This window comes from Pararge aegeria, chromosome 1, assembly GCF_905163445.1.
Source record: "Pararge aegeria chromosome 1, ilParAegt1.1, whole genome shotgun sequence".
In the NCBI taxonomy this organism is placed as follows: domain Eukaryota; kingdom Metazoa; phylum Arthropoda; class Insecta; order Lepidoptera; family Nymphalidae; genus Pararge; species Pararge aegeria.
Window position 1 is genome coordinate 20083855 of NC_053180.1, and position 24050 is coordinate 20107904.

General features: G+C 36.2%; 1 protein-coding gene across 1 annotated transcript; it reads left to right on the forward strand.

Moving 5' to 3' along the window:
• Positions 1–1351: 1351 nt before the first annotated feature.
• LOC120623510 (axoneme-associated protein mst101(2)) lies at positions 1352–23458 on the forward strand. Its single transcript, XM_039889564.1, has 21 exons — positions 1352–1523; positions 1664–1787; positions 2644–2837; positions 4477–4591; positions 5565–5708; positions 7562–7693; positions 8460–8572; positions 9913–9976; positions 11875–11929; positions 12474–13023; positions 13583–13682; positions 14211–14316; positions 14800–14884; positions 15189–15299; positions 15826–16013; positions 16582–16735; positions 17647–17786; positions 18513–18613; positions 18712–18854; positions 20640–20835; positions 21111–23458. Exons 1-20 carry the CDS (start codon positions 1437–1439, stop codon positions 20826–20828), a joined length of 2895 nt encoding a protein of 964 aa, XP_039745498.1. The 5' UTR covers positions 1352–1436; the 3' UTR covers positions 20829–20835; positions 21111–23458.
• The last annotated feature ends 592 nt before the right edge of the window (positions 23459–24050 follow it).

The following is a 24050-nucleotide window of genomic DNA, read 5'->3' on the forward strand; positions in this document are numbered from 1 at the left end:
AATCCCCGAGTGTTACCTAGATAGCGAATAAAACAAATAAATATTGCATTTATGACTACCCTAGTAGTGCAGGACTCGTAATTTCCGCGCTAAAGCAATTTTAAGAGCAATAAAATTTTCATAAAGTTTTACGTTCCAATAGAGCGTCGTAACAGTAAAAGTATGCATTACACCGACGTCCATATTTAATATAACTAATGTTGAATGTAGTTTATATACCTTGACTATATAAGTACCTACCCATATTTATTTATATATATATGGCGAAGCGAGTTCCACACCTAGAAAATGTTTGTCTGTATATTATAATTATTTATGTATATTTTTCATAAAAATATTCATCAGTCAGTACATCAGTAGTGCCCTTAACACAAGCTGCTGCTTACTTTGGGGCGAAATAGCGATATGTGTACTGTCGTAGATTAATATAGATGCCTGTTAAATCCGCATAGCAAGTGCTTAGCACTTCGCATTTGCTAATAATCCAATTATTATATCCATATCTGAGCAGTGAGCTCCGTATAAACCAATATTGTTAATGGTTTGTTTCAGATTTCTTAGCCAGTTCGACTTTCGAGAGATCATTTCTGTATAAGACTGACAGATCGAAATTTCCAGGTTATGAAACAACTCCAAAGTCCAACTCTAAGCCAGCCTATTGAGAATTTTCACTTACAAATAAAAACCTAACATATTTGATTTATAGTTTAATTTTATATTAATAAATAATTGGCACTGTATTGACACCTACGTCAATACTTAAAAGTATTGACGTAGGTGGGTAGGACTGCTTGGTGTGGCAGAGCTCATTCGGAAAAGTACTACCACCATGGGTTATTTCGGCCGCTGCTGGCCGGCGTAGTTACCGGTGTTATTACAGGCGCAGACTTAATACCTACGGCTCAGGTTAATGGACACAGGGCGGAACGTAGCAGGACGTGTTCCTTACATGCCCTGCAAAGTGTTGTCCCATTTAGAGGCGATGGTTTTCCACTTACCATCAGGGCATTTACTTCCTTATTTACTAAATAATAATTATTATAATTATTGCACTGTCGATATCGAATATCGTTAGCGGTAGATGGCGCAACACTATCTGCACATTACACACACACAGGCATCACAGGTTCATTATTGGTCTCGCCTTAGTTTTTCATAACCGATCTATAGTTATATAATAAATCTATAATGTTTTATCTAATAAATAATCTATTTACCATAGTGTTTGTATCCTTATTAGCAATAAACTGCCAATCATTGACGTTTGTAAACGAAATCATACTTTGTCTATGGTGAAAACAAGCATTGCGATTGGTCCAATGTTTGAAGGTTGGCCTTGTTGTATTTCAATTTCAAACGGTTTTCGATTGTGTAATGTTTTAGAGCGTTTGTCAAATTTATAAAACTTTTTATGAAAGTGAAGTTTTTTCCTAATTATGTCCAATTTTAATTATAATGTATTTCTTCCGAAAGTTATTGCAATATCAAATTCTTCTATTAATAGTATCAAAGATGATTTCAAGGTACGGATGCAACGCGTTACTTACAACTAAAATTTATAAGTGTTTGATAGTTATTTCCGCGTGATTTGTGCCTGTATTTAGTGTAAAAGTGAATTACATGGTGTTTTTTTGTTAAAAAGTGTGTTACGTTTCGATTACAGGCCATGTTTCAGTGTTTTGATAAGTTAGAGGAAGACTTACAAAATGCGTCGGCAAGAGCGCGGGATAAGTCCCAAAAGGATAAAAATGCTGCAAAGACCCTTCAAAGCATAAATGAGGACGACAGTATGTACTTTTAACGAGCTTTCGGTCTATGAAAATAATTGAAATATAGTAAATAAACAATAAGCACTTTGCAGTTATGCTATCCTTTTAAAAGTAGTTGGCATGTCAGATTTAAAAATTATTTTAACTGTTACCTTTACGCAACGGTAATGTTATCCTCATAACATTAATAGTTTATATTTATAAAAGCGCCCGAAAACTGGCCAATAAGTTTGTGTGTGTCAGCTATTCTTTTTTTTAAACTGCTCTCGTTCCAAGATCACAAGTACCTTTCAGTTCATGTTGCAAATAGTAGTAAATTTTACCTTTTAAAGTGCCCATATTATCCCAGAGATTGACATGGTTCATAGAACTTTTACAACCTTGAACTACTTAGTCTACCAAAATAACAGAACAGACACAGGCCTTTAAACAAATAACAGAAACAGGCTTTACTTAATTGTTTCTAACTTGTCTAACTTTATGGTATATTAATTAAACAGGAGACTGAGTTTGAGCCCGGCATGCACTATTGAGTTTCAGAGTTGTCTGTTTTTAAATTAAGCAATATAAATATCACTTGCTTTTAATCATGAAAGAAAACATCATGAGGAAACCTGCATGCATAATCTCAAGTGTATGTGAAGTCTAACAATCGGCACTTGGTCAGCATGGTAGACTACGGCCTAAACCCTTCCCATTTTAAGAGGAGATCCGTGCCCTGTAGTAGGTTCATGATGATGAAGAAACTATATTAACTATAAATATATCCCTGGTTGCATACAAAAGCCATTTTGTTGATTGCTCGATTATTGATAAATTACATGCTTATTGATATTGATAAAGAGCTGGTTTTGAAAAATATAGTTTATTTCAGCGGAATCACCCAAGATACTGGATGACAAAACAAAACATTCAAGTGAGTCGAGAACATCAACTGAGAGCAGTACAGAACGCAGGGGCTCCAAAAAGCGCAGCAAACATGAAGTGGAGGGTATGGAGAGTCCAGAACAAGAGAAGCGCCAGAAGAGGAATGCTAGTGTTAAAGCGCAGAGCATTATTACTAAACAGGTATCAATATAGTTTCCGGCAACCATTGAACACCTAAGTTAAAATAGTAATCGAATATCCAAAAACCATGTCTCCAACTCTAAAATATACTGCCTTATTTTTAAGATTCTTCAGAGATGAATTTGTTTTAGAATGGAGAGCCATCCACACTTATATTCTATGCATTCCCCAATATTTGTGAAAACTTCTGTTAACCATTCCCCTATACCCTTTACTGTAGCTTAGAAGCTATAATTGATTGCATAAAGGTACAAAGCTCTACAACAAACACAGTACTAAAGAATTTAGGAAGTTAAATCAGTTGTTTTACCTTCTAATTGCCTTAACTAGTAGTTGTAACTCTCACAAAGGTCATGGGTTGCATATTTGTCCTTAGGTCAAAAGAACTGGAATCTTGCAAGTGTTAAATGAAAGTGTCATACTGGTGACTCCAAAACAAGGGGTAACTTTAAATGTTACTATGTAAACAGTGAGATTTCTATTTTAGCAGAATTAAAGATTTTTGTAGTTTCTTAAAAATAGACAGCTACATACCACGATAATATTATGGGACTTGTGGATATTTCAATCCAATTAAAAATAGTTGCATGGATTGTGGTAAAAATAGGATGACTGTGATGAAATGTTTATTGTATTATTTGAAATTCTAGTTAAAAGGTAGCTTATAATCGGTTGGCTTTGGTTTGTAGACATCTTTAGAATCATACATTTCTTATTACACTTCTGATTGAAGGAGTCAGGCTTCGGCAATGGCTTGTTACCACCCTTTGTTTTGGTAAGATATTGCATAGAGAACGATTAGAGGTATGGATTTAATACAATTTTACAATAAACAACAAGCTGATATCTTGGAGATGTCTCTTAAAAAATTCAAAGTTTTTATTAAACAGTAGCTTATAGTAAATTCCTGCAGACTATACTAAAGACTACATCAATGATAAAAAAGAATCTTAGACCAGAGGGTGCTCGGCACCCTCATGGCTTTAGTTTTAAGTTGGCGAATTTAGTTATAATATGTTATATTTTACATGTATTGTACGATGTACGTAACAAAAGTGCCATCTATGTGCCTATTTGAGTAAAGAAATATTTGACTGCATCATCACATACAAGCAGCTGATATTGCAGACAAAGGCCAAAAGAGCAAGACAATAGAAAAATACAATAATTATCATTAATATTATGTAACATAGTTTAACCTTTAACAAACATTGCGTAGATACAACATTTTTAGAACATTTTCCGGTTGATTGTAATGTTTTAGCTAGCTTTATTAGAGCCATCAGAAATATACTTCAAATTTTATATTTCCTCCAAGTATAAAAACACTTTAATAGACGACGGCCAAGTGGCGCGGTGGGCAGCGACCCTGCTTTCTGAGCCCAAGGTCGTGGGTTCCAAACCCACAACTGGAAAATGTTTGTGTGATGAACATGAATGTTTTTCAGTGTCTGGGCATTTATGTGTATTTTAATTTTATTCCTTAAAAAAATATTCATCAGTTGTCTTAGTACCCATAACACAAGCTAAGCTTACTTAGGGGCTAGATGGCGATGTGTGTATTGTCATAGTATGTTTATTTATTTAATTTAATAATAATTATACATGTACTAAAGTTGTTTAATTTTTTTCCTTATAGGTGAATGTGAATTTAACCCAAAAACTCCGTCGCGAGAACTCTTTGGAGAAGGGCAGGCGACGGCGTGGCAAAAATGATGATAAAGAGAATGCCGAACCCTTGCCTGTAATACAAGGTAATACAGTAAAACTAGTTTTGTCCCACCTCACAAAGGTTACTGTCATTAGAAATTCAAGTTTACTACAACTGAATGCTGGTCAATATGCCCAAAAAAGCAATTTTGCAGATAGCGTGTAGCTTTTAAAAATTGTGTTTTTTTTTTATTAACGAAAGGCCAGCGCTTTAAGACAATCATGCCTGTTAGAAAGCAATGAAAAGGTCTAGGTTGGAACAAGCTTGCCTAGAAAAAGCCTATTCTATCTTGCCTTGAACATACTCAAGTTATAAGTGGCAGGTAACAGTAACCGTGAGGGCCACATCCTAACAGCAGTGCTACCACGCGCAGGAGACAAAAATTATATCTTACTTTGGGGCTAGCTGATGGCATTGTGCATTTTCGTAGTATATTTATTTATTATTTATTTACTTTAATATTCGGATATTATTTCCACTTTTGCGCCAATGCTTTGTTGATAAAGCTGTTGGAGAAGATAAATTTTTATATTTTCCCGGGGGGATAGTTGACTCCTGCCCATGCTAGCACAAGCTCAAAAGACATCAAAAAGTTCTGCACAAATCAGAAAAGTGGACAAAGAACGTTTCGTGCGTGTTGATGGAATATCAACCACATAAGGATGCCACCGCTCACGGCGTCTCGCTGAGATTGTGAAGTTCCTGAACACACTCACCGAAGTATATCCGGTAAAAACCGATAAATAGGCAACATTGCGTCGGTGCTGTAAACTACGTAGTTTCGAGTGTTAAAGTCCACTTTACTTTAACTTAGAGTATATAATTTAGAAAACTACAATAACTGCCAATATGGAAGATATAGGTACTTCCATTAGGGTAAGTTCCATTTGTTGCAGGTCAGAAAAACAAAAATCAATAAAATTATTAATTTATAAAAAATTTATAGCTAAATTAACACAATTAGGTTCACGACTGTACCGAATGTTAACAAACATGTGCGCCATTTTGTCTTCCAGTAAAACAAGAGAAAATATCCATTCCACCGGAGCCGGAGCCAATGGATGTGAGCAGTCCGGAAGCCTCGCTGGCGCCCGACGTGGCCGTGAAGCAGGAATCCAAAGACGACCTGGCCATGCCCCCGCCCGCCGCGCCCGGGCCCAGTGAGTGACCCCAACTAGGCCAGAAGCCAATTACAGTAACTAAAATAAATAAAATCCACCAAATCGCACTGGGCCAGCGTGGTGGACTATGGCCTAAACCTTTCTCATTGTATTTATTTATTTCATTTATTTAATGGACAATCAACAGGTTACAATAACTCTTACAAAACTAAACAAAAAATGAAAAAAAATATTAATGTAATATTGTAGACCGACTCAGAGACTGCTACAACTTGCAAATGAAAAACTAGAAAGTTGGTTAAAGTCAAAGTCAAAAATATCTTTATTCAAGTAGGCCCATAGGTGGCACTTTTGATGCTTACATAAGAATTACACGGTAGTGAGATGATGGCGATAACCACATTCGTAAACTTAAAACTAAAGCTACGAGGGTTCCAAACGCGTCCTGGTCTAAGAAGAAGCCCACAACAAACTTAGCGGGGAGTTTTTTTTTTTTTTTTGTTATCATTTTAATTAGAATAAGAAAAAACGATTAAGAAGAGAGACATGAGAGTATAAGCTGTAAGACCCATCAAGCGGAGACCCGTGCCCAGCAGTGGGCCGGGAATGGGTTCATATGACGATGATGAACCAATATTAAAAAGAAAAACAATTGCAAACTAAAAGAATTATTGATCTACATTCATCATTAAACGATAAAAAAGCTTGGGTGTGAATTGCTCTAGCTTCATAGCTTAATATAAATCAACTGTGGGATGGTGATAACAAAAAGAAAACCCGGCAAATTTTTATTGTCGGTTCTCCTTAGACCAGGGTGTGTTTAGAACCCTCGTAGCTTTGGGTTTAAGTGTACGAACGAAGTTATCACCATCCCGATACAATTATGTAAACATATATGAACGCTTCATAAGTGCCTGTGATCGGCCTACATGAATAAAGAAGTTTTGAATTTGAATTACATTCATCCGTTCATCAGCAAAGATATCGAGATCAGAATTAGCCTCTAGCACAGTATTGATCGCAGACACTGTGCAAGGTTTTGGCGAGCGAGCAAGCAAGGTTTTAGGTATCTGTTTATTTTCTCGTGTGAAAAAATATCCCATGTTGCTCCCAAGCTCATATCAGCTCAATGGCGAGACAGTTAATAATTTAAAAAAAAAACGGACTTTTTACTGTACTTGTTGTTGCCCTAGTAGTCACTCGATGACATCTGTAAAAAAGAGAACGAGAAATAGGCGATGGGAGTGGTATGTAACTGAATGACCGTAGGATGTATATGTCCCGATAGCATAGACGCTTTTATTAAGGCTCTTTTATGGAGACCCGGCGCTCAAACAAACGCTTCTATAAACATCTTATACACTAGAATCATCATCATATCAACCTATTACCGGTCCCCGGGTCTCCACCCACAATGAGAAGGGGATAAGGCCGTAGTCCACGACGCTGGTCCAGTGGGGATCGGTAGACTCCACACACCTTTGGGAACATTATGGAGAACACTCAGGCATGCCGGTTTTCTTTCACCGTAGAAGCAAGAGATAGTTTAATTGCTTAAAACGCACATAACTTAAAAAAGTTAGATGTGCGTGCTGGGATTCGAACTCGGCCCCCCGAAAGTGAAGTTGAGCTCATACCCACTGGGCTATCACCGCTACACATTAAACACTGTTATGTTAGAACTGACATCACTGTCTAAACTTATTTTCGACAGTATCGTCAGATGCTCGTACAATTTACTGGCTCCATTGAAAATAAGACTGCATTACCATAGACTTGAGTAGAAATTTGTATGAATAATATTGTAGATTTTTTCGTTCTCTTTGAACTAACGCGGTTTATACAGAGCATATATAAACAAAAAACATTTAAAATTTAATATTTATTTTTAGAGTCCCGCAAAGGAATACAGAAAGAGAAGTCTGAAGACTCCACAGACGATGAAGCCACGGGTGTGCGACGAACTACCTCGCAGCGAAGCAGGCGCACGCGAAAACAGACTGACACGGCGCCCGCTCAGCCTGGTAACTATAGCTAATATACTATATAGCCTTTACCAGTCCGATGTTGGACTGAAGGCCGGACTTTTTGACGTCTTACAAAAGCGAATCTGTAAAATTACTGCTGTTATTATAATTATAATTTTTTAACAATAATTGTTAAAAAGTTATAAACAAAAACGAATAAAAATGAAATAATTAGTTTGTTGTATAAGTAGCGTCCTATATCGAGTGTGAGCGGCGCGGTGCGGCGGCGGTATCTATTCAGTCACTTGCAGTCGTTTCATGAAGACAACGACAACATTTTGTTTGTTACATACATTACGTAGTTATTGTTATTTGACAAAACGGAGTTTAATCCCTAGCGAATAAAATATAAAAATATATTAAATTATTTTGATTATTGCTTAATGTTACTTAAGATTGTATAGCTAACCTGTTAGAGGAATGGCAGTTATATTAAATCCATATCACTAATTAATTTCCACGCGGTGATATCGGAACGTTAAATCGCATCACGGTAGGTGGTAAGCACAGAATTAAGAATATACAGAACCCTAACTCAGCTATTATTGCATGCAGCGTCCAACAACTGTAAAAACTCCCAGACTCACAAACTACCCATTTTAGGGTTAACGGTTAACATTACAGGTAAAACAATCAACTGTCAACTGCTAAATAATACGAAGTGACTAACCGTATGTTCGAGACCAGTCTACTAAAGTGGAGTGGTTTTTGATACCACCACGCTAGGGAAGTCGTCATAGTAACGTATGTACTTTTTTAACAGCGTCCAATAGATCGGTTCGGGCCAGCTCTCGCGCTACCAAACAAGCAGACGTCGAAGACAATCCTGCGCCCTCACCTGTGGAACCGCGACCGAAGCGGACGAGAGCTAAAAAGGTAAACAACTTTAAGAAACAATACATCTTTAGAATTGAATAGAATAGAATTACTTCATTTCCTAGAATGTGGTACATGTTTTGTTGTTAACCACTAAACTAATATGATAGTATGCAAAAATTATAAACTACTAGCTGTTACCCGCGACTTCGTCCGCTTTTGTTTTTGTTTTTCGAAAGACATGTGCCTCATAAATGTGGCAGCACTTTATGTATTTAGGATAGCTAACCTGGTGTAAAATCGTCAAACTTTTCGTCCCCTCTCCCAAGAGAACTGAGCTTTATTTCGGGATAAATATATAATATTTTAATTCAATTAATAATTAAAAAAAAACTAATAGAAATAAGAAAATAATTATCAGCAAAATACGTGCATGTCAAATTATAATGTAAAGTACAATTTTTTTTTGTGTCATACATAATATTGTCAGCTTTAGTGCAAACTTTCAATGTTAGTAATTTTACTAAATTTTGGTACACTTAAATTAATATTTAATTGCATATATTCACGCCTGTTTATGTCGGTGTATGCCCGACAAGTAGTTCCAGCACTAACACCTATGCAAACATTTGCATGTATAATATGGTGCATGCAACATCTGTTATTTATTTCACTCAATTCATATAGGTAGCATCACCTATTTCTGTCGGTGTATGCCCGACAAATAGTTCCAGGAATAACGCATTTGACAAAATATGGTACATGCAACATTTCTTAAAACAATCTGGTAAAATAAAATTGATTATTTGAATGTTGGCCAATGTTGTTGAATTCTATCTATTATTGAGAGGAGATTGTGATAATTTTCCGTGTCACTAAGTTCCGAAGGTTATGTACAACCTGCATAGCGCAGCGGTGAGCGCTATGATATGAAATTTGAGGTCCCGGGTTCGATTCCCAGCAGAGGGGCAGTTTGGGAATTTTATTATTTTCTCTGTCTGGTCTGGTCTGGTCTGGTCTGGTAGGAGACTTCATCTGTGGCTATTTTAAGCACCCTAGCGAGGAAGACGTGCCGCTAAGCGATTTAGGGTTCCGGTATGATATCGTTGTAGAAACCGGTATGGGTTAAATTTAACTGGCATACTCCCTAACAAGCCCGGTTAACTTTAGATTAGATTGCAGTCAAGGGCTAACTTGTAATATGGTAAAAATTAGTTCGTTTTTTTTATGAAGGTTTCGATATTTTGGAATTTAGACTATTTTGAGTAAAGTAAATTTTTGGTGTCTAATAGACGGCTGAACCCACGTGAATTTTCGTCGGAGATAGCCCGACTAGTTCGGACATACACTCCTGATATATAACTGACAATCTAAACATAAAATTGCTTATTCATGTGCAGGTAGCAGACACATTGAATACTGACGTTCAGCAAGAGAGCCAATCCTCAGTAGAAAACGCAACAGGTAACTTATTATTCCTACATTCTAGATATATTTTTCTTACCATGACAATATGCACTTTGCGATCTAGCCCCAAAGCAAGCGTACTAAGATGAGTGATGAATATTTTTATATATAATATATATATACAGTTGAATAGCCAGACACTGAAAAACATTTATGGTCATCACACAAACATTTTTCCAGTTGCACGATTCGAACCCACATCCTTAAACTCAGAAAGCAGGGTCCCGGCCCACACTGCGCCAATCGGTTTGACTGCGAATCAGGAGTTTGATTCCCAGGTCAGATCCAGATTTTTAGGATTCCGGATTTTTCTGTCAAGAAATAATCGGGTTTTACGTGCTCTCCCATGAATGGGGGCGGACTACGACAATTTTAACATGAGGCCAGTAGGTTTCCAGACAAGAATAATTCTAAAAATGTTTGGTACGACTTGACATCGTACCCCGGCTATCAATTGTCAAACACACAAACAAATAGCCCCTCAGCTGTCAAATTATACATCAAATTCAAATATGTTTTATTCATGTACACCTTATCACAGGCACTTAGGAAACGTTCATACATTTAACATGTTACACTAATGTTAGTGATGGTGATAGCTGCATTCGTTAACCTAAAACTAAAGCTAGGAGGGTTCCAAACAGGCCCTGGTCCAAGAAGAGCCCACAACAAACTTAGCCAGGTTTTTTTTGTTATCACCATCTCAACGTTTAGTTAATGTTGAGCTATGAAGTTAGAGCAATTCATACCATAATAAATTTTCTCAGCCCTTATTAATATTTATACGTGGTATAAAGTCTAAATAGTAATGCAGTGCATACGATTTGACATATTTGTAAATAAATGACGTTTGTCCAACTTTTTTGAAAATTAACAAAATTTTAAAATAATCCTATTTTCATCGGGCAAAAAGGCTAAAAACATTATATATTCTCGGGCTAGAATCTCTTCATTACTCTGCATACTCCTCGGCAGTTTTTAATTACTCTTACTCGCCCGAATAACTCGTTTTAAATGCCTAGTCATTCGGCTAAGCACGAGTCAGATAGAATGTTACTGGATAAAATACAAAGCTACCAGTTAATTAAGGTAGTAATTCAATAAGAGCTATCTTAGTGAGTCTTTTATTATTTAATCAGCTAATCAGCTGCCATAATATTGTTTGTTTTTTTTTATTTGTTTTAAATAATAAAGCAAAATAGTACTTCTTTCTTTATGCATACATTGGACCGAGACGAACTAAACTTGCATAAAAGACACTTGCAACCTTTACACGACACGTACTAAACATGCATAAAATACATTGCGACCAGTATACGAAACGTACTAAACTTGCATAAACGACACTCGCGACCTGTATACGAGACGTACTAAACTTGCATAAATGACACATGCGACCTGTATACGAGACGTACTAAACCTGCATAAACGACACTTGCGACCTGTATACCAGACGTACTAAACTTGCACATACTCGTAAGACAAATGCGATCTGTATACGACACGCACAAAACTTGAATATGAGACACTTACGACCTGTATACGAGACGTACGAAACATGCATATGAGACACTTGCAACCTTTTTACGACACGAACTAAACTTGCATAAAAGACACTTGCAACTTGTATAGAAGATGTAATAAACTTGCATAAACGACACTTGCGACCTGTATACGAGACGTACTATACTTGCATAAACTCCGTTAGGAAGAACAACTGTCTGGTCTAAATCCTTTGATATCGTCACAGTCGCATCTAGTTGATCTACAACTCTACGGGTTTATTTTCTAAAGAAGAAACTGATTCACAACATGTGTTTTTTTTTCAGTTATTTCAAATTATTAATATCACAAATTACAGAACCTCCATAATAATTCTCATACCTTGTTTTTAGCTTCGCCAGCTGAGAAACCCAGACCCAAACGTACTAGGCGGGCGCAAAAGGCTGCGTGAGTATAGTTATTTAAAAGATATGTACACTTTTTTCCAATACAAGTTAGCCCTTGACTGCAATCTCACGATGATAATGCAGTCTAGGATGGTAACGAACTAACCTGTTAGGGGTATGGCAGTGTTATTAAAGCTATGCCCCTAATCGGTTTCTACGCGACATCGGACCAGCAAAATATAATTTTTCAGTTGTTCTTTTTCACACATCATCATTTTTACAACGTGAAGGGGTAAGGCCGTTATCCACCACGCTGGCTCAGTGCGGATTGGTAGACTGTATACACCTTTGAGAACATTATGTAGAACTTTCAGGCATGCAGGTTTCCTTACGATGTTTTCCCTTCACTGTTGAAGCAAGTGATATTTTAATTACTTAAAATGCACATAACTCAGAAAAGTTAGAGTTGCCTGCTGGGATTCGAACTCACCCAACGAAAGTGGAGTCGAGCTCGTACCTAATGCGTTATCACCGCTTTTAACTATTACCAAATTTACACTATTTACTATATATTAAATAAACATTCCATATATTTCCATTAACAGGGAAAAGGAAGCGGAAAAAGTACCTGAACCTACCCAAACAGAGGTTATATCACCCAAGGACGAGCGAATATCGCAACCGGAAATGAAATCACCTTTATTGCCAGTAAAAAGTACAAAACATAAAACTAACACAGAAAAGACTAAACTACAAGAACCTACTAATGTTCCACAAAATAATGTTACAAAAATATTAAATAATAACTATGACTCATTAGACGTTGAAAAAATACAAACTAAAAATGCAAAGGACCACAGACATTATGAAGACGACACTGCAAAATATATAGAGACGCATGCAAAGACCGAAAATCAAAAGACAAAGAATAAAACGAATAATCAAGATGTGAAAGAATTAAATGCCAAAAATCAGACTAACTCAAGTAAGAAAGAGACAATATCAAATGAAGATGTCACAGATAATGTAGAGTTGGATAAAATGAAAGTTGCAGAGCAACTAGACGCGACTGTGACGATATCAAAGGATTTGGACCAAACGGTTGTTCTTCCTAACGGAGTTTACAATCATGCTCCTATCACGCCTAAGACTGTGGTAAGGATGATTATATTTTTAAATAAAGCTTACTGAACTTCTTTCTGAAGTGTCTTCAATTTTCATTCTTCGAAATGTTGCATAAAGCCCGTTTTCACTAACGTCGAATAAGGCAATGTCTTAGTAAGTAACGACCGGCCCAAAACAAACTTAGCCGAATATTCTTTTTTGTTATCACCATCTCACAAGGTCATTTAAAATTATTAGAAGAGCTACCTCGTAAGAGCAATAATTCACACCCAAGCTTCGTTAACGACGACTACGACTTTTCTATAAGCTTACTTTTTAAGAGACATCTCCAAGATGTGAATGGGTAGTTTGTTGTAAAATTGTATGCAATTTCCTTTGAATGAATTATGAATTTTATGTAACCTAGTATATTGCACTGCAAGTTTGTTCTTACTACTAACTAATGTTCAAACTATTAAAGTTACATTTTTTCTTATAGCTTTAAAGCAAGTGATATTGAAATGGCTTAAATTACAAACTTAATAAATAATTATCGTTTATTTTTTTTAATATAAAAACGCTTTAAACCGTCACCTAATTTGTATTCCAGCGCGCAATGAACGAGACAGTTGTCCTAGAGCATGGTCGTGAGACGATTGTCCTGGACAAACAACACGCACTCATGAACTCCACTGTCGTACTTGACAAAGGTAAGCTGTATTTCACATGAGATAATGTTATTTTTGTTTATTTATATCAGCAAATAGCTTTTGCCCGCGACTTCCGATATTGTTTTTAAAGCATCCCATAGGTAAGAAAATCTCACACTTGGTACCCCGATATTATGGTTGTCACTGCGTAAATTTTTTTAAAGACTGAAATCACCTTTATTGCCAGTAAAAAGTACAAAACATAAAACTAACACAGAAAAGACTAAACTACAAGAACCTACGAATGTTCCACAAAATAATGTTACAAAAATACTAAACAATAACTATGACTCATTAGACGTTGAAAAAATACAAAATAAAAATGCAAAGAACGACCACAGACATTATGAAGACGACACTGCAAAATATGCGCAGTTATTTCTGTTAAAGTGGTGGTCTCACGAAAAGTTATAAAACGTTTTCCATTACTATGAATACTGTTATACTGATTAACTGAGTCACAGTATTCTCTCTAACTACTCTTCTATTATAAGAAATTGAATTAATTGTGATTTTGTTTTGTTCCAGTGGACACAAAGGCGACAAATCTGACGGACGACAATTCCCTAATAACGGACGACAGTGATGTAGCGGAAAATACGCCGCCCAAGAAACCACCTGTGATGCAGCCCACGTAAGTTTTGACGACTACGATTTAACTGACTTTTAAAAAGTTGAGTTCTCAATTCTACTTCCAAGGTACCTCAATTTTTTTAACCTGTAATTTAGAGAGCGATTAGAGCGATCTTATCCTAGTGTGTCAGACTTCACCCTCCCTTTCGAGGTAACCAAGTTGCGCAATGTTGCTCCAGCCCGTAGAAGGCGAACGGTTAAAAAATAGTTAATGACACGTATCTTCAAATGAAAAAAATATTTTTATATTTTCCAAATATACATAACACTAAAAAGCAACGTAAAAATGGTTTCTCTTATATAGATTTTGTTTTTTATTTATTCAGAATATTGGTAAATAATAATTATAATGGATCAATTGTATGTAGTAGCTACCACGCATTCGATTTCATTGGTTAGGATTGTCCTTGGAGAGCACGTCAATGAATGTCGTTTCAGATAGACATTTCACATGATAATAAAATCAGTTTTATATTTTTTCTAGGTCTGCCGTCAAGGAAAAAGTACAACAGTTCGAAGAAATGGCTTCAAGGGTTACGAGAACAAAAACGCGGGCGATGGCAAAGAAGGTAAAAAAATAAAATATGGCTTATTATCCTACTCAAAGACATGCCAAGTGGTAAATGTTCAGGTACAATGTCGCGTAGAAGCCGTTTAGGTGCATGGATTTATTATAATTGCTATACCTCTAACAGACTTGCCCGCTTTCACGCCTAATATAAAATAAAAAAGTTCTGTTATTTGAAACTACACCTAATTCACGAAGTTTAGAAAACCTGGTAGTAAGCCATCTAACATAGTAGATTTTGCAAAAACTTTGATAAATAAATTCTGCCACACTATTCAAAAGATAATATATTGGTTTTCTCTCAGGATGAACCACCAGAAGAGCAAACCCCTCCTGATAAGGTGTCCAAAGTGATACTGTCCAGTGAAACCCTCACTAAGATGAACAGTATGATATTTAACGGAAAACCGCCATTGGTAAGTAACAAATGTTTTATGCCTAACTAACAGCAAACCGTGTTTCGGGCATTCGATTAACTACAGCAACCGTTATTTTATTAAATATGTAATTAAATACCAGAAAAAAACAGAATTACTCCCTAAATATAGACAAAAAAGAACAGAATTAAATCCTTTAATAGAATTCATGCAAAACTGTTCCTTGGATTGGTCATCTTTCACGCAGCAACATAAATAAATATATATACTACGACAATATACACATCACCATCTAGCCACAAAGTGAGATAGCTTGTGTTAGGGGTACTAAGGCGACTGTTGAATTTTTTTATAAATAATATAAATTAATAATTATATTATACAACTACTTTTTTTTTTTTTAATTTTTAAATTAACAATGTTATTTTTTAATTTATTTGGTATATTTTTACGATTGCTTTATATGGTGGTGTTACTACCATATTTCGGTCAAACAGAACAAAGTCCTAATTGGACTGATGATGCTAATTAGGATTTAGTTCTGATGATATAACTCTACTTTTAGGTATCAAAATCAGCCTCCAAACCACAAGCTAACGTCGTGTCTTCAGCAAAACCTCTAATCACCGCGTCCGCGTCCAAACTGAGCGGCATCAATAAGGCGCGCGAGGCTGACGAGCTGCGGAGAGAGAGAGAAGACGCCAGAAAGAAGAAGGAAGCCATCCTTGAAGCTAAGCGGGAGCAGCAGAAGAAGTAAGACTTAGAACTGTAACCAGAAACCGCTTTGTTATTATTTCTATCCAGCAATATCTCTGGGATACACGTAGTTCAATCACATCTGATCTGATCCCACTTCTGATTGTCATTTTTCTCTAGCCTCGATATAAGATTTGGTGGAGGTCGTGGTATCTCTCGGTCATCTAAATATCATACTATTATAACCTTATGTCGCTTTAGAGCTACAAGTAATATACTTCAGAATTGATTTACAAATGTTCTGCCTAAAGCAGTAGCTGTAGAGCTGTGGTCAAATTTGAGCTTTAGGATAAAACCGATGAGTTCCATTTTACTCTGACGTTCCAGCTTTAGAAACCTCGTGTAGACTGCTAGCGTAATCCTCTCGTAAGTAATAAGAAGGGCATAATTCTAGCAAGGACAAGCGAGTTCTCTTAACATAAAATGTGTCAATGTAATCGCTATGTAGCGATATGGCCACCAAATTTTACTCTCTTGATATGTATTTATATCTCTGTAATTACCTTTTTCTTTGGTGTACAATAAAAGTGTATTCATTCATTCATTCATTCAAAATGTGTTTTAGAAAACGCGAAGAGAAAATGGCGGCCGCGGCGGCGGCTAGAGAAGCCGCAGAAAAAGAGAGGCGCGCGGCCATGGAGGCGGCGGCGCGAGACCGCATGGAGAAACAGGCGCACGCCGACCTCGGCAAGCTTGAACGGCTCAAGGAGGCCGAGAGGGTGCGTATCGACACTTACATGGCTCTGCTTACACTGTGTAGGTATATAGGAATAAACAAAAAAAATATTCAGACAGATTGCCCTATTAGACGTGCAGTCTATACTACTATACTAATATTATAAAGAGGCAAGATTTTGTGGTTTATTTGTAATGGACAAAACTTTGAAACTACTGAATTTTATCGAGAAGTAATAAGCATGTCTAATTACAATAATGATTAGATTTCAGCCTGAACTAATATTATTTGTATGGCAAGCTAAAATAATACGTGCTATAACATACATGCTGTTAGATCGTCATACGTACATTATATGGACAGCAATTTTGGTTCGCGAATCCGTATACCTATTTCTTATGAATAAACCATACATTTTAGGTCGAAATTAATTGAACAATTGGAAGATCAGTTTCAAGCGTCATTAGATATTAATAACCGTGATATTCGCCAAACAGGCCAGCATTGGCCAGCGCAATGCAACGGTGCCAGCAGCGTCTTGAGTATGGGGCAAAAGTACCGTGAATAGCATGCAGGGTAAAGACCAATGATATTTTCCAGAATTACCAACCAATTATATCTTTATTGTGGGGACTTGAAGTTTGGGAGGTTTTTAAAACAATTGCCAATATATAAAATATCATCTGTAACAGGGCTGTTTGCCGAGTTGTGACGGCACATCAAAATACAGTTGTCATCAACCCTCCTCTTCACGCGATTGTCGTACGAGATGACTGAGCTATAGTAGTATAACGGAGAACGGGCAGCAGTGTCTTCTGTGCTACTCCTACGATCTACTTCGATCACAAACCCTACCTACAGTCCAGCAGTGGACTGTTAAAAGTTGGACTATTGATGAGGTCCGTTGGATATTGCGCAGAAATCACTAAATATATATAAAAAAAAATTGTACAGAAACGGCAAGAAACCGCGCGCAAAGTGGCAGAGACGGAAGAGAGGCGGAAGGCAGAGGAGCAAGCGAGACAACAGAGGCTGGTGGACGAACAGAGACGAGCCGAAGCGATGCGCCGGAAACAGCTCGAAGAGGCAGAAGCGTGAGTAGACTTCTTTAACCTGGACCTTAATAGATTCGCGCGATCGAAATCCTAACACCCAGATAAATTTAACAAAAAAAATCCTGTGCAATTTATTCACACACGGCAGAAGTGTAGCCTACGAGAGATTGAGGTGGATGTAGAGTATCAGAACTATTAGGATAAATTCAAGGTTTATTATTTAGTTTCCATGACAACTAGAATAGGTAAGAAAATGTATAATGTTTTCTATCTCACTCTCTGTCCTGTACATCTATGGGCTTATTTTTCGTTTCATCGAATTTGAAATCACAACGTTTCTAAAGAAGTTTCACTTCAACAAAAATTGCGTTGTACACGTGATAAAAATTAAACTTCTGAAAACATAAAATGTATGAACTTGGGATTACTCAATTCGGAAGTCTAACAAAAGGATATTCCAAAACGGCGGCCGATTTGCGCAGTGAGCAGCGACCCTGCTTACTGAGTCGCAAGTCTGTGGGTTCGATTCCTACAACTGGAAAATGTGTGTATGATAAACATGATTGGTTTTTAGTGCTGGTGTTTATATGTATATTATAAGTTTTTATGTCTATTATTCATAAAATATATTCATCAGATATCCCATTACCCTTAACGCAAGCTACGCTTACTTTCGGGCTGGGTGGCGATGTGTTTAGTTGACGTAGTGTATATATTTATTTATAAAACATTGCATAGCGGCTAAAAATTTAATGTTTATTGCAGATTAAAAAAAGAAGCGGCCATGATGCAGAAAGACATCGAGAGGAAACAAAAAGAATTTATGGAGAGGCAGAGAATGAAACAGAGAATGGAGGGAGATAAAAGTATGTTTTTTATTTCAATAAGATTCTACATTGGGTGCTACTTTTTATTCAGCAGAATGCTGCTTAAGGTACTGTACTAATCGTAGTTTTTGTTCTAGTTTTGACCCCTCTCAAATCCGGGTCCCCGTACGCACCCATGGAGCCAGTGTACATGCTTGATGGCTTCCAATACCTCAACTCCGATGAGGACGAAGACGAAGATACGCCAGCGATACCCACGCCTGCATGGTCAACTTCCGAGGTACGTAATATGAATGAAAATTATCGTGTTTAAGTATACTTTTACGCAATATTCCCTATCAAAATCCTATCACAGTGCGTCGCGTCACCCGCGTGCGTGCGCACTCTATTACTTCGTAACAAACAACTCTACGCACATAACGAAGCAATTCTTAATGAATAAAAGTTGTTACGCATCTCATAGATAAGATGCGACATTAATTTGACATAATTTTAACTATTACACAAACATGATTTGCATGCTGTAAAGCGGAATTTGGTTGAGAGCTAGCCATAATATTTAGGACCTGTATACTAACCCAAATTTGCAAAGAAACAAATAAAAAACATTTTATAAATTTAATTTTCTAATTTTAAATTAAATAAATTTGATATAATTTTAAATTAAATAAATTTGATATAATTTTAAATTAAATAAATTTGATATAATTTTAAATTAAATAAATTTGATAACTTTAAATTAAATTTATAAAATTTATATTTCCTCCAAATGTAGGTAAGAACACTATTATTATTTTTTTTGTGTCTTTGTAAATTTGGTAAAGTTATCAAATTTATTTAATTTAAAATTATATCAAATTTATTTAATTTAAAATTAGAAAAAAGCAATTTGTCATATTTGTTTCAAAGTCTACCTGTAGTCTACCTGTAATATGGACAACAAAGTAGATCGAAACTACAATAGATGGCGCTACAGTCGTTTAAGTTTGATATAAATGCACTAATTTCGGCATCGGCAGCAGAAAAGCCGAGAGAGAGATTGACAGAGAGTCGCTGGTTCAAATCCTTGTCGGTTTCGAAAATTTTCAAGTTTTAAACCTTTAAATTTATAAAATAACTAAACAAAATACAATTCTGACTTCCCATAACCTTTTTTTGTCAGTGATTGCTTAGCATTTTATGTCCATACTAAATTATTTAATAATCTAGATTGTCTATGCCTATGAATGAAAGCAGTAAAATAAAGGCCTCATCTTCTTCTTCTTTTGATTTATGGCTTTTCGTAGTGCCAAAACAGCACAATGTACTTTGCCAGTGTCAAGTAGCTTGGAAAAGGATAAAGGCCTCATATAAGCCAACGAAATTTCGGCGCGAAGGTACTCATTATCTATGTCACTATCGGTCGGTTGCTACCACAGAATGTACCTGCCACAGTAACGTAATGCTTGTATACTCATTGTCCATACATTATTGAGTGAATTTCAAAACATTGTATTTATATTATGGAGGGTAGAGGTAAGGAGAGTCATCTGTGTATATGAAAAAGTGTCGTCAAAATGTATTAAATTAGGATGGCGCCACATTTGCATCAGGGTAACTCTTAAAAGAAGCGCCAAATATAAATATTGTTAGAGTAAGAGGCTTGAAAAAAAATAATCAAGGAAGTATGGTTATATTTACCACAATATTTTGTACAACGTAAGTTGTTGAAATTCTCAATAATTAACTACTTTAGTCGATAATGACATTACATTTTTTAACTCGGCATACTTCAATTCATCTACGATTGCTACATTCATACCATACCCTGTGCATCCACCAGCGCCATTGTGGAGGATTTTTGAACTGTTATTTAGCGCATACACTGGACACTTTTTCAACTTTTCTCCCATATAAGATGACTCTCCTTACCTCTACCCTCCATAATTTATATCCTAATTGCTATAAAAGTATTAATAGTCGAGCAAAATTTTATAGAGATATTTATTGTAACGCAGGCCCGGCTTTTCCTCTGTGGTAGTACCGCCGCTGATAGCCGCGGTTGACCGTGTCACCCTGTTCGCAGATGCGGCGGCGCCAGCTGAGCGTGCAGGACCGCGTGGCCGGGGCGCTCGTGGGCGCGCTGTTCTCGGTGCGCGAGCACTCGCCCGACCTGCGCGACATCTTCCCCAACATCGAGCGCGCGCGCCTCAAGCGCACGTCGTCCGCCGTGTGGCGCACGCCGCCCGCGCGCCTGCCCGTGCTGCGCGAGTGACGTCACGGTGAGTGCGCACCGCCGCCCGCGCGACATCCCCACCAGCGAGTCGTCACCTCACCACCTGGTGCCCCACCATCAAATACCTCGGCCGCACAATAGAATATGAAGACCCGCATCCGCGAGAGTCGCCACGCACACCCTTTGCACGATATTCAGGTCCCGACTTCCGCTGGGCACGAAGCTTGGGGTGTAAAAACATAAGTACGCCCCGTCCTTACTTATATCTATAACTAAGCTTTGATCCCCTTTCTGATTTGTTTTTTTTTTTTGCTTTTGCAGACAATTGGACACCACAGTACTCGCGTCGCGGGCGGCGAATTGTAAATACTGTTATGTTACTGTAATTAGTACTATGATCGTGAAGTATGTAGCCGTGACATTTAATAAACGTTTTACTATCGAGTTTATGTTATTATTATAGCTAGCATATGATACACTCACTAGTGGTACAAATGCGTCCCAACGGGTCACGTCCCACGGGTGGAAAACGGGTGCGCCACAACACGCTGACGTGCCAGAAGTGCTTATAAAGTAAAAACCTGTTTAATAGGCATAATATTACCGCTTGGTTCGGCAATATTATATTATGTATACATTTATTAGTATTAAGATCGACCTGTGTGCCGTCACGGAAAACGGCATAAAGTTGAAATTGAACAGTGAAATCAGCCCTTAAATTCATTTTACCTGGTACACGCGGCGTAGTTGGGTGAGTTTTCGCCAGCGCGTTTCTACCATGAATCTCGTATCATCATCGTTTCAAACGTTATCGGCTTTAAAAACTGTAATTACTAGTGAAATAACAACCGTAATTCATTACTTAAATTAATTAAACGTTAATTATTATATTATGCCGTTTGTGTTGTAGTTTAAATATTCGTGAAGAATATTAGATTAATTATTATGTTAATTTTTTTTTATTAATATTGGAATAAAAATATGTAATTAATCATGACTTTGTTTTAAATTATATGATTTTCAAAGAACTAAACTGGCTTCCATGTGTTATGGTACTATATTGAAACTACGCTGTTTACTAAACAAAGGCCAACGAGAGTCAAAGTTTGTTCAAATGAATTTTCTCATTTTGTTAGAGTTTGTTTACTGATTGACTTGATTAATATTGCACTGATTGTTCCGTCTCTCAACTCTGATTTGTTCATCGGATCCTTAGAAATTTTAAATAGGACCAATACACTACACATTCAAATCAGAAGTTATAATGTATAAAGAAACTAACAAACATACTGGTGAACCCTGTAAAACATATTACACTCTTTTTGGGTATTTTTATAAAAACTTGCTTCAATTATACTTTAAATAACTATCTTAGTAAATATCTAATGTTCTAAGTTAATAGTCAATCTAATCCAAAATTTTCAGATGAATTTAATAGGGCTATCCCATATCTACAGAGAAGAGTAGGAAAAGCACTATTTAATTAAATTTGTTATCTGAATCATTTTTGATTGGGCAGTTATTTCGATCAGTTTTTAAAATGTCTGCGTTCAATCTTTTGTTCACCATGTCCACCACAAGACCACAATTATTTTAATTCGAATTCTTGACATTATTGTACATAGAAATTTATGTTACGAGTAACAATTGTACCACTAAGTTCCTAAAACTTGGTATTACACTTGCAAATTTTAAAAGAAAATCAGAAGACTTCAGTATTAACAAACAATAACTAAAAAGTTTTCTGTAGAATTGTGAAACAAAATTTTAATGGTGTTTGCTGTATAAATACACATTTAAGCTTGATAACTGCAGAACCGATTTTGATGAAACTTGCACTCAAGTTAGAGTTAATGTAATCCATTACAAATAGTCACAATTTGATTAAAAGCTTTGCGAAAATACTTGGACAAACAAACTTTCATATATTTGTTATTCATATATCACCCCTTTTAAATCTGCTAAATATATCCTCTAAATGCCATCATGTATATTCAATCACTATGAGTTGTTATTTAAATAGAACTCTAATTATATTACAATAAAGTGTATTTCATTTCATTCATTCATTATATTCGCTAATGATACTTTTGTCATCTGTGTGGCCACAGGAGTATACCACAGTATTACTCAATACTTCTTTGAACGAAATGTAACTTAATATATTAACGATTTATTGCAATGTATTTAAGTTTGTATTAAATATTGTTATCTTTAGATTTTGCTGTTTGTCAAATGTAATCATAGATATATTTTGAATTTAAGTGCTTTTTGATGTGCGAACAAAACTAATATCGGAATTAATGCGGTAATTAATTATAGCTGTTAATTCAGTAATGAAATAGCCAACTACCATATGTTTCTATCTCATTCTCACAATATTCAATATATCGATTGTGTGAATGAGATAGCATATCCGCCGCCTTTGATAAATTAATTATTTAATGGCATCGGTTAAAACACTGGTTACTAGTTATTACTGTGAGTGAACAACTGATCAAGTTCTGGAAATCATTGGCAACCCCATTATAGTAGAGTAGTGAGACAAGATCACTGAATTTAGAATAAATAAAACTTTTATATAAGACTGGTTTGTATGTAGTGCATACAGGTACGTATGTAATGCATACATAATAAATATGATAGATAAATAAACAATTACATTGACATTTTCTGGTTTTATTATTTGATTACTCCGCAGTTATAAAGGATAACTGCAATCGCTCTATTTGATGATGCAGTCTTAGATGGAAGCAGGCTTAACTGCTATGAAGATAGCTTATATATTTAACTCATACATACATACGGTGGAGGTAAAGCCTCCGCTGGTTTCTTACTCCATATTTCAACGATGATCGATTAACTTATCCAAATCTGGATTCAAAGTCATCTATTCTGCTATTTTTGTTCTGTATGGTAGTGGTATTGGACTTAAAATAAATTCTCAGTAAGTCTTAACTCATAGGTTCAGGTATTATTGTGATAATAATAATAATCATTAAACGCTAATGGCCGCCAACCGGTTTGGGGCAGCGTGGCGGGTATATGCTGTAAAACCCTCCTTCGTAATGAGGCTTTACCCAGCAGTGGTATATTAATAAGCCTTACAATATATTGTAGTATATTTTATAATATACATACTTTAAACAACCCAGGCGGTTTGCAGGTTCAGTTCGGTCAATTCAGTTGTATTCTTCAGAACTTTGCTAATTTGTTGAAGTTTTTTAAAATCCGCAGCGCATTATAAATGTGCAGAGCATT